Here is a 15324-nt window from a genome sequence, read left to right as displayed (position 1 = left end):
TCTTGGCTGATGCCAGCATCCTCATGACAGCTGCAGTGTAGAGAAGCAGCACATGGGCACACGTCAGGAATACCTTAGAATTGAGTGGAGTTTAATCTAGTCTTACATGATCAGAGATCTCCGCCTACTGATATGATGTGTGGAATCTATATATATAGTGAATGGGCTAAAACTAGGAAACATTTAAGACATCTAAAAAATTACAGCTTCACAGAACCAATGCAAAGACTTAAGGGTTCTTCATATGGGATGGTATATCAGAATTGGTTTTCAATTTGCAGTGGCCGTATAAGATTTGTTACCGCTGGTTTTCTCTGGCATCCAAACCCATTCATTGAATTTAGATTTTCCCAGACGTAGGTAGAAACCTCTGATCGTCTGGTACGCGAGACTAGAATTTATCAGATTTTTTTTATAAACTCAACAGGCAAACTGTGCTGACATTTAATAAATACAGGAAATATTCATAGAAAAACAATATTAAACATTTATTTCATTTTCCATTTACTATGACTTCTGAAATGAAGTTAAATTAAATTAACAAGCAATGCTTGATTGGTCTTAGAATCTATCACAAACATTCATTTCAACAATTCCACTTTCTTAAAAATGGTCAAAGTTAACATGTACAATGTGCAAGACTGTAATCTTACTAGGTTTACTAGTAAGAAAAAATAACCAACCAACCATCTACAATATTTTCCAATCACACCAAACCATGTCTCTCAGTCAACAACTTCCATTTTCATTTATGTTGAGGTGAATGAGGTTGTTCTTCTCCGTGGCACAAATCACATTTGCAATACTTATCAATTAACAGTTAGAAAATAACACATTTTGGCATTCATGTAACCCATGTTAGCAGAAGTCGTTTGCTATTGCTGAATAGACACCCCTTCACCCTGTTGATAAAAGCATTTGCCGGAAATACATCTTCCAGTCATACTTTCAAAAAACCATTTACCATATTACATGGTAATTCTGACAGAATTTGGTCATCAGGAGAGTGTCATCAGTCTCTGGCAGTCACACTGTGACAGCGGTCTGCATGCCTATGTTTTGCTGCATTAGTTCCTATGTAATTTCCACTTGCATACTGTACTACGAGAGGACAAAGACCGGAAAAAATAAAAAATAAAATAAAACCACAGAAAATAGGTTTGGATCCTCATCCTACAATAAAACACACCCCTCCAAAAAAAAGAAAACAAACCAAAAAACAAAACACACCAATTCAGATATTTCTGGGCGTAGGTACAGAGACACGACGACAGCAGACTCAGATGTTACAGTGACAGCAATGGAGGCTCTTCTTTAGGACCCTTTGGGGGCCGGGCTGACTTCAAGTTTCCTCTGAGGGATGTACATGGTGCTGGTGGTGGCTGTGGGGCTGCTGGTCGTCACCACGGTGGCCAGAGGTGACATGGAGACAGGGGTGTGGAAGAAACTGGGCTGGGAGACACCTGTCCCCTTGGGTGTGGCCATCAGAGGCTGGACAGAGAAAATACCGGCGGTTAACAGAATGACAACAGCAGAAATACACTTGTGTAGTTTTTCTTGTAAAAGGAGAGCAAGCAGTCAATTTAACCCATTAAGACTTGAACTCGATTCTACAAAATGTCTTCTAAATCCCAACAGTTTTTTGAAAAAAACCTATGTTGCTATGTCAGTTGGTTTTCAAACTTTTTAATGTCAAGGACCCCAAGAATGTATATGTATTTGGCCGCGGACCCCCATCTCAAAATATTTTGTTCCAGGGACCCCCAGAAGCAAAGATTTGAGTTGCAAATGTTCGCTTTAAAAATATAAATATTCAAAGATTTTCACATTTTTTCTCGATTTCTCAAAAATAGCAGATCTACAAGCTTGTAGCGCGGCACTCGGTGCCGTGCTACGAGCTTGTAGATCTGCTATTTTTGAATAGCCCAAAGTGTAAAATAATGCTTTTTAGCTCAAATAAAAAAATGACACAGATGCGTTCCAGGTCTTAATTTTTTGTTTTACCTGCTGTACACTGATGAATGTCATTTGCTGGCCGTGTACAGTCTGCTGGATGGGGACCGGAGACATGGGCTTGATGAACACCATGCGGTGTCCTCCCAGATGTGCAGGCAGCGGACTGGTCAGGGTGCCGGTGGTGGTGCGTTCAGGGGTCTGTCCCGGGCCGGGCGGCCCCTGGATGAGGCCGAGGTTCTGCAGAGTGAAGTTGAGGATGGCGGGACTGGGGCTGTGGAGGCCCCGTTGGCCCTGGGCGGAGAGGGGCGACGCGGCGGGGAATCTGTGAAGGCGCAGGCCGGTGGGGGTCAATTCCTGGACAAGAGGAGGTCTGGAGCCTGAGGAAGGGAGAAAAGTTCACATTCACTGTTACTGCCAGGGTTTTTCTAAAACAGTTTGCAGCCTCTGCCAGCATTTTAACGATTTTGTACCTTTTCAAGTAGTCACAGAATAGTTCTCTCCAGTATGATTGGTCCCCTGATGGTTGCTAATCACTGAGGTGATTCAGGTGTGGACACGTGTTGTTTGATGTTTGAAAATAGCATGTTTTACTTTGGTAAAACACAGGAAAATTTAGATTTTTTTTCCTCCGTTTTAACATTGAAGTGAATGGAGCAGCAATCAAAAAAGCTCTCACGCGTTGTAAGCTTGTAGATTTACTATATTCGTCGAGGATAATTGGTGTAGAGGGAAAAAAGGAGCTGACCTAGTATAGAGCACTGGGAGACCCTGGTCAAGTACTGTAAGTAAGTGGTTAAAAATGTGCTTCTGCAATCTGCGTCTGCAATCACACAGACACATTGGCTCTCATTTATCAATTTATCAATAGATTGATAAATGAGATCTGTCCGCAGAAAGTGAGAATGGCCAGGTGTTGATAAATGTGGCGACTGAAAACGATTGTTATTTAAAGACCACACCCCTAAATATCCTAGCTTTTGAGGCCTCAACATGCAAAAGCAAAATATGGCCAAAAAGACAAACTTCTCCCACGTGGAGATAGATATGAATTAAATATATTTAACATTTATTTTGAAGTGTACAACTTGTTCTATTTGGTGAACTAAAAAGTGGCATTAAAGGACTTCAGAAGAATGCTGTGGGGGAGAGGGGATCACTGATGATGTCAACAGCAGCAGAGATAAATAGCTCCCTTCTGGCCGTCAATGACTTTAAGAGACATAAACAAAAACCTGAAACTTGCATTATTCTGTAAAAAAGAAGAAAAGATTTGACTAAAAGTTATGGTTGCCCCCTCACCCCTGACACTGATTGAGTTAAATACATAGGTGCATCATAAATATATATTTGGAGTTCAATTAATGACAAGGTATAAACTTGTAGACAAATATAGACAAAGGTCTATCTATATACCGGTACATAATTTTATCCTATTAGATATGTGTGATTTTTTTCATAATAATTCTTCTGAGTTAAAGGAGGAGTTCACCCAAAAAAGTACTTATTTTCTATCAATTGCACACCCCATGAAGCCTTGAATTCATGGATTTATTTTTGTTTTTGTGGCATTCCTAAGACAATAATTTGATGACCGGGTGTATTTCCGGTAGGAGACACAAATAATCTACTTTGTGTCTCCTACCGGATACATTAGCCGGTAGGAGACGGGAATCAAATTATTAGCTTAGGAATGCAACAAAAACAAAAACAAATCCATGGATTCAAGGCTTCATGGGGTGTGCAATTGATAGAAAATAAGTCATTTTTTGGGTGAACTACTCCTTTAAGGTATCAGTTCAATCCTTGAGTCCTAGAGGATTTTGTGCCAGATGTAATGGAATTCCTCCAGACGTTCCTGAGATATCGCATTCATGATAATGGGATGAACATGAGTTCACATTGACCTTGACCTTTGACCACCTAAATCCAGTTCATCCTTCATTCAAAGTGGACGTTTGTGCCAAATTTGAAGAAATTGCATTACAATAATGGGGCAGACGGACAAACAGACAGACAGAGAACCCGAAAATATAATGCCCAAGGCTGTCACTGGCAGAGGCAATAAAAAAATGCATGTTTAAATTAATCCACATACAGATATACTGTACCTGTATAAAACAGGCAATAACAAAAGGGGACGAAGAAAAGAAAATCCATCAGCTTCTAGTATGAAGACAGTCTGCTCTCATGTGGTTCTGACTATGGAAATCAGAACCACATGAAAGCTTGTTTGTTACATTCTATAGCAGCTGCAACTCCCTTAAGAGGTGAGTGTGGTTCACAATGTGTTTTTTTTTACCTGCGGTTGGTGTGTGATAGATGTTGTATGTGGGAGTCGGAGCTCTGTTGCTCTCTCCGCTGAGACCATGCAGGTCTTTGTAGCCAAGGAGGGACTGTTGGGAGATGGGGAACAGGTATCCTGCAGGAACCAGAGTCTGAAAAGAAGAGGAAACAGACATAAGGCATAAGCTGCTGAACAATCGTTTCAATTTGCTTCTCGTCCAATACACAGACAGAGCCTAATTATTCCATCAGGAAAGGCCATTTTGGGGGTTAATAAGAACTGGAATATGCACTAGAAGCACTGTTAAAGCATCACTGTGTTGTGGTGCTGGATTGTCTGGACATTTATCTCGTCAGTTTTTAATTAAACCAAAGTGAATCCAACGGGCAACGGTACATTTTCACACAATAAAGCTTCTGTTATTTCCCAGTGGCTCTGAACTCCCAGACCCAGACCCTGAAGAATACTACTGGTTTTCATGCTAGATGCTGAATCAGGGATTAAATCAGACCCGGGACATCAGGAGAATGCTGTTAACTATACAAAAACAGCATAGTAAGGTAGATTGTTGTTATATCCCATATACACATACATACAGTACATACATACTGTATTCACAAAGACACATAGTGTCTATGGTTGTTGACTATGTATGTGTAATTGTGCATGCACAGCTGCCTCCATGTGTAATAGGTAGACAGACAGACAATAGGCCATGATTGGTGTTTGTTCATAAGCCTGGTTGCATGGTGGAAAAATCTGTCCAGAAGACTGCTAGACCGGATCTTAACAACTTAAGCCTATTATGTCTACTTTTTTGTATGCCAGACAGTGTCACATGGCGAAAATAGCCAATCTATGAGCTCACAACGCATCGCAATGAGACATAATTTGAGCTTAAAATGTTATCATACAGGCCTAATTTTCACCTATATACCCAAAATTGGCTATTCTAAAATAGCAGATATACAAGCTCATAGCGCGGCACAGAGTGCCTCGCTACGAGCTTGTAGATCTGCTATTTTTGAAAAATCTTGAATATTTTTGAAAATCTTTGAATACATAACATTTTTAACTCAAATCTTTGATTCTGGAACAAAATAGACGTTGCAACCATCCCCATTCCAGACCCAATGTTTTATTGAGTTTTATTGAGTTTTATCATACCTCTGTGTGTCCAGGTGTGAAGGGGAGAGTTCTCACAGGTGTCAGTCCCGCCTCGCTGTCGGAGCTCACAGCTTTGTCCTCCTTGTCCAGGAAGGTCTCTACACTCTGTTCCAGCGACTGGTTGGCTCCTACGGTTTCCGCCACGGCACCGGGGGCCTTAAGGAACTCCTTGTGGAGGGCCCGAGGAGACGGTCTGCTGGACAGATGTCCCCGAGGGGCCAGGCGTGCCTGCAGGATCTCACACAGCTTCGGGGACGCGTCCTACGCCAGGACGGAGGACAAGGAAAGGACATGTGGTGAGAAGAAGGCAGACAAGGGAACACGTCACATCTAGGACTTTTCAGAGAACACTAGCTTTGTCTAACTGATTAGTTAATAAAGAACTCCTTTATTATTATTATTATTGTTATTATTATTTTTCATATAGAACACAGGCAGCAGACTTGCCAGCTGCTAATGTTCGTTAGCAAAGATACAAGAAGTCATTACATTGCAGACGGAAATGGGATGAAATGATGAGATACAATCTGGATAGAATTTGCGGTTTACAATCAAATAGCACTTATCTCCCCAAAGAACTGCTAACAAGACAACAGCATCATATTAATAATTAATTAGAATAGTTTCAATGGTTTTCATTTACACATCTAGCTGAAGATGTTAAGAATAATCACACAATGGGACAGTGCTAGCATATTAGAAATGGAAAGAGTTGAGGAGGACTAGAAGATGTATTTTCCAAGCCCACACATAATCCCCCTTTAACCACTTACGTAAATCCTGTATACGGTATTTTGTTGTACGATAAATAGTGAAAATATCTGATCTACAAGCTCACAACGTGTCGCAAAACGTTTTAAGATTGTAGATTGCATATCTATTATTTTTTGCAAATGTTCGCCTATTATGACATATCCCAGAATAGAGATGCTAGGGGTCCATGTGGTTAATGAATTGCAACCTTTGATATAATATTACTCAAAAGACCAAAGTAGCAACAACTGCTAACTTCACCGGCAGAGGACTCATTCATACCTTGGAGCTGGGGTCAACCCTCTTGGAAGCCTTGGAGGGGCTTCCGTCGGCTGTGGTGTCCGAACACGGGCGTTTGCTAGCCGAGGGGCTTGATTCCGGGGCCCTGGAGGCCGGCAGGCCAACAGCAGCAGCAGCAGGAGAATGGCCGGTGGGACTCTGACCGCTCTTATCCTCAAAGGTCATGGAGCGAACAGCCAGGCTAGTGGGCTGTGGCTTGGCCAAGTGGTGCCCCCGGAGAGAGGACGGGTGGAGGTAGACGGCGTAAGGCCCGCCCCCTCCGGGTTTAGGTAGCAGCATAGGGATGAGGGGAGGGCAGTGTGCGCGGATGTAGGAGACCGATCCCACCGGCTGGGCTGGAGGGTGCGTCTGATGAGGGGTGAGGAGGTGGGTGGCATTAGTGTCAACTCTGGCTTCCAGGGACCCTGTCGTCTGAGCGGTGTTCCGCTCCGGAGCTACTACCGCAGCCTTTGAACTCCTATTGGAATGGAAGCAGGTAGGGCTGTCAGGATTACACATTTAAGTTGACGATTAATTATCACTCAAATAATTGCGATTAAAGATTTAATTGTTGTTTCTGTCGTTGAAAATTAATGGAACATTATGAATAAAAATTACATTTCTGTTTGGCTTTTAGCTTTCGTAAACAAAAGTTGCACAGGGCAGATATGACAAATAACACATATATTTAATTACTTTATACTTAAAATAAACATTAATAGTGGAAATAGCCGATCTATAAGCTCAAAACGCGCCGCGATGCGGCGCATTTTGAGCTTATAGATCTGCTATTTCCACTATTTTTGTCATTTAAAAAAGAAAATGTCATTGATTATGACGACTATGCAAAAATAATTGCGAGTATATAAAATAATTGCGATTAGACAGTTATGTAATAATTGTGACAGGCCTAGAAGCAGGTGGATTATGTATTCATCTGACATCTGAGATCTGACATGCAGACTCATTTCTAACTCTACGTGGGACTAAACTCACTTTGATTGCTGGTCACGCTGGATTTGACAAATTGCAGCCAGCTGGGCCATTTTGCTTGGAAAGTCGTCGTTCTGTGAATCACCTGTGAAAAGAAAAGACAAAAGAAGAAGAAGAAAAGACCAGGTTAACAAAAGACTGGAATGTAATTCGGAATTAATTAACTGGAATTATTCCAGTTCAACCTACACTGTCTGGTGTTAATCTACATGTAGGGAAACCGTCTGTGACAAAAAATGAATCTTAATGCAGACAATTAAAGCATTTGTGGAATACTGAAAATTGGCTACTAAAAACCCACCTATGCACCTTTTGGAATTGATACCTTTTGGAACTGATGATATATGCATATCATGATATCTGATTATATGGTAACTTTTTAACAAAAATTACACAAACTGTGTTCAGAACAGAGATGATACAGAGCAGACACAACAAGAGAAAAATACATCTTCAGTTTGGGCAACATTTTTAAATACATTTTGAGTGAAACAAAGATGTGACCCTGACCCAGTGCGGCTCTCAACGTTTGTCAAGTTTTTCACACTTCTGGCAGTCAGGTAATGTGTAGCTAGTTAACTCCACTCCTAACTAGGGATGCATGACATATCGGTCATCATATCGGTATCGGCAATATCTGCCTTAAAAATACCAAAATTCTGTGGAATGGACACATTTTAACTTGTTATTATACAGATAATATCGACATCAGTAGATATCGGTTATCGACCATAACAGCAATGTTGGTATCGGTACCGGCCAGACATTTCACATTGGTGCATCCCTACTCCTAACCACTCCTAACCGCCCCTAACCTATGGCCGGTGATCTGTACCTGAAACAGAAATCTTGGCAAATTCACCGTACTGTCATCCATAATGAATGAATTTGTAGCCAGTAGTCCTATAAACCAGTGGTTCTCAACCAGTAGTCCGGGGACCACCAGTGGTCCAGTGGTCCTTGAGGGGGTTCCAGGTGGTCCCCAGCTAAATGATGGAGAGTTGGTAACCAAATGGACCCTTATTAGATCTTTAACTCTTGAGAGCGTAAAATGAAACCAAATGGACCCTCACGGGTCCATTTGGTTTCATTCTACGCTCTCAAGAGTTAAATTATTGGTAAACGTCGGCATTACCTAATTTACAAGAAGTCAACACCATTAGAGAATGTAGAATAATTGTTATTTTTTATCAACGTTTGCCTGTTATCTCTCCTATAGTACCACTTCAATACAGCATGGAATTATCCAACGATAACAAAATATTCTACGTTTTGGTTTCTGAGAGGCTAAATCTCATCAAATGGTGGTCCGTGGCTCAAATGCCAAATAAATAATGGGCCTTGATATGAAAAGGGTTGAAAACCACTGCTATAAACAAACAGGGATGACCACTAGCATCTATTCAGTAGCCAAACATAACTCTGTGAGACTTGTAGTGTACTACTCACAAAGATAATCTTTCACAGGGCTGCTGGGGGCTGAGGTGATCTTGCGTCTGTCCTCCTGGATGCTCTTGGCCAGTTTGATGAGGGAAGGGTGCCTGGTGAAGCTGGTTTTAGACCTCGGCGAAGAGAAGAGGTTTTTCGAACAGTTCTCTTTGGAGGTGCGGGACTCCAGTGCTCGCTTGGTTGTGGCCGCCGGACAGCCGGATGCAGAGACCTCAGATTCTGGAGGAAGAGACATTGCTGCTTTACTACTGGCTGTGTATTATGAGTAATGCATTTTGTCTTGTTTTCAGAAAGAATTTCTGCGATTTTACAGTCCAGTAAAGAGAACAGAGCGAAGGGATAATGTGCTAAACATTTAGCGAATGAGATTCAAGCCCACTGGTGAATAAAGACAAAAAATAAATCTTACAACTAGCACATAACCCAAATAAAACTGCAATCACTTCTTTATCAAGATGTGTTTCATATTGGCATACTGTATGTGACCATGTGAATTATAAAAACAAATTGACATTTCACGAGCCTATTAGAACCTGCAGGCACCCTGTATAGTAATGTGGACCAATGTTTAGCATCAGTAACACTAATACCTGTAACTTGGGGAAATTCATGAGGACCAATCCATTCAAATGCTGGCTTCCTTCCCCTCTGCTCAGTCACGTGGACCTTCTCTATCAGCTTCAGACTCCGCAGGATGTTGGCAATGTCATAGAGCCGCCGCACTTTGGCTGGAATGACAGAAAACCCCCATTATCGTTTGTTTTTCACAAGCAGTGGACACTCGGTGTGAAATAAACACATGGTTATTTCCTACAATTCAACACCAGTATCAGGATGTGATTCTGACAGAGATATAAAAAGCATGTTGCCTCAGAATGTCAGGCATCTGAACGTACTTTTGACCTTGCTCTTGTCCTGATCTGCTGCGTGATCCTCTCCAATGAGGATCTTAGCGGCCACCTCTAGACTGACCACAGGAGGACGGGACACCAGGAACAACATGACAAACTTCTGGCTCATCACCCTGAGCGATTTGTCCTTCCTACTGTTGACAGAGGCTGGGGAGAGTGGATAAATTGTTATCCTCTGTCCAACACAAGATCTCTAAGTAGTGCTATGAAATAGAAGCCATTTCGTAGTTGTACAAAAAACGTATGTGGACGTGTCATGTATGACAGCAGTAATTTTTTGTGTCACACCGTAACCCATGAAGATCGGGAACGCATCTGTGTCATATTAAGATTTCTTTGGGCTATTCAAAAATAGCAGATATACAAGCTCATAGCGCGGCACTGTAGATCTGCTATTTTTGAAAAATGATGAATATTTGTGCAAATCTTTGAATCAGTGGTGCTCCAACTTTTCCATGTCAAGGACCCCCAAAATGTATTTGTCAGTGGACCCCCATCTCAAAATATGTTGTTCCAGGGACCCCCAGAAGCACATATCAGAGTTAAAAATTTTCACTTTAAAACGTAAATATATATTCAAAGATTTGCACAAATGTTCTAATCTACAGGCTATGAGCTTGTATATCTGCTATTTTTGAATAGCCAAAGAAATCAAAAGAATTACACACAGATGCGTTCCCGGTCTTAACGGGTTAAGACAGACTATTGTATCTCACCGGCTTTGAACTCGACTCCTGGAAGTTCCACGAAGAACATCTCTTTCTGCCCCAGCTCTCCTGGCCCCTCCGCGTCCTCCTCCTCATTCTCCTTGTCATCACCGTCCAAGTCAAAAACCCTGTTGACGGTCTGCGACGGCGGGCGGATATGTTGCATCTGCTGTGCGTAGCGTTGCTGCTCGCCCACCTGCCTCAGTATGGCCAGGGTCTGGGTCAGCTTGGAGCGCCCACGCCATATGTAGCGGTTCTTTGCCGAGCGGCTCACCATATGCAGGCTCTCGAGCACATTCATGATGTCGTAGATGCGCCTGCGCTCCACGTCTGTGTGCGTGGAGAGAGAGAGAAGGAACATAATTCTGTGTTAATGAGTGAGGGGGAGGGAAAGGTTGTAAGAATATAATAAAAACTAAAAAAGTTCCCACTCCTTCATCGACATAAAGAAGGAATTCAGGGACTTTTCAAGGACACTATACAACTTTCACACTCTTCAAGTTTCATCTTTGCCATTTCCTTGTTGTATACATACACATATTTCATACACGCAGCTGTGTTCCTTTATGGCTGGTGGTATGGTCTACTTTTTAAGGGACATACTGTACATACATTAGGGTGCAGCGGTGGCCTAAAGGTTAGAGGAGCGTGCTTGTTGCCAGAAAGTTCCCAGTTCGATTCCCCAGACCAGCAGGAAAAATCTTGTGTGGGGAAATGATTGTCCACCGCCCACCCCTCCCCCAACACCTGAAGTGCCCTTTGGGTGGGTTCGGTGCACTTGAGTACGGCATTGAACCCCCGACTACTCCAGTGGCCGACAGTATAAAGACTAGTGTCGTACTGGTCAGCTCCCCTGTGTGCAGGGCGTGGCTGAAAATTAAGCACCCTAGCTTAGCTACCTCCCTGGGTAAATAAAGGATTAAAATACACAAACCCTCTTATAGATAACCTGGCCTTCAGCCACAAAATAAAAATATAAACATTTTGAGTCGACTAAAGTTATAAAAAGCGTATATAGACTTACTGAGCTCAGTAGCCACATCGTCCAAACAGATGCCATTGTTGAGGGCAGGGTCAGGGTAATCCGGGTAGCGGGCTAGGAATTTATGACAGAGCAACCCCAGACTCTTCTCTTTCCTGCTCAGCTTCTCCGTCTCCTCTCCCGCTTCAGTGTCCTATAGAGACAAAGTTATACATTAGTTACGTTGTCAACACATACCGAACATCAAGGTCAGTGACTTATATGCGTCGTGGGAAATCGTTTTACTTGTGTAGGCTCAAGGGTCTCCTCTCCATCATTGCACAACTCCTTCTCTCGATTCCTGATGTCAGGGCTAGCAGCACTGATGAGCATCTTAAGGTTTGATGTGGGTGTCCAGGGCTCTCCAGAGGCCACTTCCACTGGCTTGGTTGGCGTTGTGAGAGGGCCCATGATTTGTTGGTTCTCTGCTGCTGCTACTGGACACGGGCCAAGTATTTTCCTTGGTGTTTTGGACACAATCTCGGGCACTACAAAGACATCCTGTTGAAAAGAAATGGGGGAAAGCAAGGACAGTAAGTAATGCTTGAAAGTTAGCTGGCCTTGAGCCATTTAGAACAAAAAAAACTGCTAGATACCAACCTTAGAGGTAGGGCATATGTGGGCCACGTATCGAGACTCTGCTGTTACACTGGCCATTTTCCGCCTTAGAAGAAAGAATATAGTGCAACTTATTAACTAACTTCATATTACATATATGAATGGCATTTCATGAATGGCAGAGATAATCTACAAATCTACAATGCTTTGCGTCAGGGGTCTTCAACGTTTTTTCAGGCCAAGGACCCCTTAGCTGAGAGAGAGAGATGAAGCAGGGACCCCCGCTACTTAATGATGTTGCAGATGAAACGTTTTCATAGATAGCTTCATAGAAATGTATGTTTTTTTGTTTTTGTTTGTTGACTTATCTTTTCTATTATGTTGGATTGGATTCATGTTAATATGTGTTTCAAACCTTTAACCACTTAAACCCTCATACTAGTAAATTTGACCGTTGGTCTGCCATTTTTTTCCCTCTACACCAAAAGTTTTTGCCAAAAATAGCCGATCTACAAGCTCACAACGCCTGTGCTTGTAGATCTGCTATTTTTGACTAATGTTCCCCTCAGAATAGGGGAGATCACATAAAGATTTGGAGGCCTCCCTGTTGTAACTCTGAGGACCCCCTAGGGGTCCTGGACCCCCTGTTTAAGACCACTGCTTTACGTTTATGACCAATCCTACTTTTTTCTTCCTTATTAGCATGGGCAACGTTACATGATGTTTCTCACGTTATTCACAGAAACCTGGTGAATATAGCCTAGGTTCCACTGTAGCTAATGACTGCTAACCAAGCTAAGTTATAACATACTGTACACACATACCATCACATACTGTACACAGTTGTAGATTATTGCACTTGATCCATTAATCACAAGAAAGAGTAGTTACCTTTTTTTGGCCGCGTCACATTTCAGTGGGTAATAATAACATTATTATAATCACGTTAGCATTAAGGCAGCAAAATGCTGCTGCTGGAGGCTTTTTGGATCAGAAGAATCTAAATCAAATAACACCGCTCTGAGCTTGAAGTTGGCGGTAAGCGACGCGGGCTCCAGCCAATCGTCGTGCTCAACGGCTCCGTTGGCACGCCCAGTTACGAAATCCAGCCAACGGGAGCGCGCTCAGCGCAGACTAGTGGAAGTGCGTCACTCACAGGAAGTGCCCGTGTTGCGCCGTGCGTCCCGCGCAGGTAAACATTTTTGAAATCAGGGCGCGGAATGTTTACACAGTATACACTACTACAGTATAACAAACTTACATTAAACACGATTCATAGAAACATCCAGACTACAGCTAGGAAAACGCGATGTAGTTAGTCTCTCTTTACAGCGTTTTAATGAAACGGTACTAGTTACAGTATTTAACCCGGTCGGCGCGCGCGGGGTTTGTAAAGACGCAGTTACTACAGTCAGCCCGGGCTACATAAACACCGAGTTAATAACCTGAATAATCATCATCAATAAGTTAATAATCATCAGAGCCTGAGGTAAACGTAACGTTACAGTACAAACCATTAACGTTAGTAGTCTACCTAGGGTGCTAGACAAACTGCAGTCTGGGGCGATTCTACTAAACAACATTGGATTTATCCATTACATCCACAAGCATGGATGAAGACATTTTATCCATATACATCCATGGATTACACCATAAGCATGCATGGATAAAGACATATATGCACGGATAAAACTTACCCGTAAAACAGAAGTAGCCTACAACATTATCATCCTCCCGTTAAGAAGAAATGAAGCGGAGCCGCAGGCAAAAATACTCGCTGTAAACTATGTTAAAGAAGTACAGAAGATTAGGATCCAGAGGCGGTGAAACACGTATGATCCCTGATCACATAACTATACTAGTTGTAAGTAGTAGAGAGTGCGCCAACTTGAACTTTTCATATGAAACTTTTTTGCTGTCTCTCTCCTTTAGCCTATTTATTTCAACGTAGGTCACTATTTAGTCCCGCCCATAGTCCCCCCCTCCCCCATTCCTCTGACGTTGCACTCCCCCCCCCCCCCCCAGATAAGAGCAGAGCTACAGTATCTGTCAACCACAGTAACACACACTGTACAAATCTCTGTATGGAAGGATTAAACACACTGATTCTCAACCTTTTTTTTTCCATTTCAAGGACCCATTGTTTTATATGCTTTAGATTATGCCAGTGGTTTTCAAACTTTTTCATGTAAAGGACCCCCAAAATGTATATGTATTTGGCCGCGGACCCCCATCTCAAAATATTTTGTTCCAGGGACCCCCCAGAAGCAAAGATTTGAGTTACAAATGTTTGCTTTAAAAATATATATATATTCAAAGGTTTGCACACATTTTCCGAGATTAAAAAAAAAAAGCAGATCTACAAGCTCATAGCGCGGCACTCGGTGCCGCGCTATGAGCTTGTAGATCTGCTATTTTTGATTAGCCAAAGTATAAAAGGTTAAAAATATTGTGATGCTATATTAACACATTTTACTAGGGACCCCCTGGAATCCCCCCAAGGACCCCTGGGGGTCCCCGGACCCCACTTTGAGAACCAATGGATTAGGCCATATAATAGACCCCTATTTGATACCTTTTTTTTTGTACTTAATACCTCTGGGACCCCAATCTGTAAAATGCTTACTGTAAAAAGTGTTTATTTCACTTTGAGAGTGTACAAATGGAACTAACTGCTGCTTTAAGTCCAACATAAAAAAAGAAGTACTCACAGGTCAACCGACAAAAATAGCATTATATGCTATTTTCTATTTTGTCGGTTGACCTGTGGTAAGGGTACTTCTTTCTATACATATTACACATACTATGTGGATCCACCACGTCTGTGCAATAGGACATTTCAGCAGATGCTGCAGAACCAGACGACAGAATTGGTTAGTTTACACTATTTGTTAAACATGGGTTTACTCAGAGCACATCCCCCAAGAAAGTGTTGTGCAACTCAGTTGGGTTATACCCATAGAGTTAGGTAATACCATGAAAACAGGCCTTCCAACCAGGAAGAAGGAGTGCCACTGCTACAGTACAAAACAAAAACCTTCAAAAATAAATAGGCTATAATCAGTGGTGGAAAGTAACTAAGTACATGTACTCAAGTACTGTACTTACCATTTTGATGTATTTTTTACTTTACTGTATTATTTCCACTTCTACATCCATTACATCTCAGAGGCATATATAGTACTTTTGCTCCACTACAATTATTGGACAACTTTAGTAACTAGTTACTTTGTAGATTTTAAATAT

At 42.0% G+C, this 15324-nt stretch overlaps 1 protein-coding gene across 3 annotated transcripts; it reads right to left on the bottom strand.

Moving 5' to 3' along the window:
* Positions 1 to 467: 467 nt before the first annotated feature.
* e2f8 (E2F transcription factor 8) lies at positions 468 to 13962 on the bottom strand. Of its 3 annotated transcripts, none has more exons than XM_080426501.1 (14): positions 13776 to 13962; positions 12121 to 12184; positions 11767 to 12021; positions 11524 to 11674; positions 10509 to 10829; positions 9778 to 9939; positions 9472 to 9609; positions 8882 to 9100; positions 7436 to 7517; positions 6443 to 6917; positions 5408 to 5668; positions 4256 to 4391; positions 2005 to 2333; positions 468 to 1491 (listed from the first exon to the last, which is right to left on the bottom strand). In XM_080426501.1, the coding sequence occupies exons 2-14, from the start codon at positions 12175 to 12177 to the stop codon at positions 1315 to 1317; spliced, it is 2763 nt and encodes a 920-aa protein (XP_080282627.1). In that variant the 5' UTR covers positions 12178 to 12184; positions 13776 to 13962; the 3' UTR covers positions 468 to 1314. The 3 variants fall into 3 exon arrangements, with proteins under 3 accessions (XP_080282627.1, XP_080282628.1, XP_080282626.1); XM_080426502.1 differs by lacking the exon at positions 13776 to 13962 and adding an exon at positions 12970 to 13049; XM_080426500.1 differs by lacking the exon at positions 13776 to 13962 and adding an exon at positions 12272 to 12299.
* Between the last annotated feature and the right edge of the window lie 1362 nt (positions 13963 to 15324).

Source organism: Gymnoscopelus braueri, assembly GCF_963280865.1.
Source record: "Gymnoscopelus braueri genome assembly, chromosome: 1".
Taxonomy (NCBI): Eukaryota; Metazoa; Chordata; class Actinopteri; order Myctophiformes; family Myctophidae; genus Gymnoscopelus; species Gymnoscopelus braueri.
Note: the sequence above shows the minus strand (reverse complement) of the source record. Positions and strands in the feature narration are given on the sequence as shown.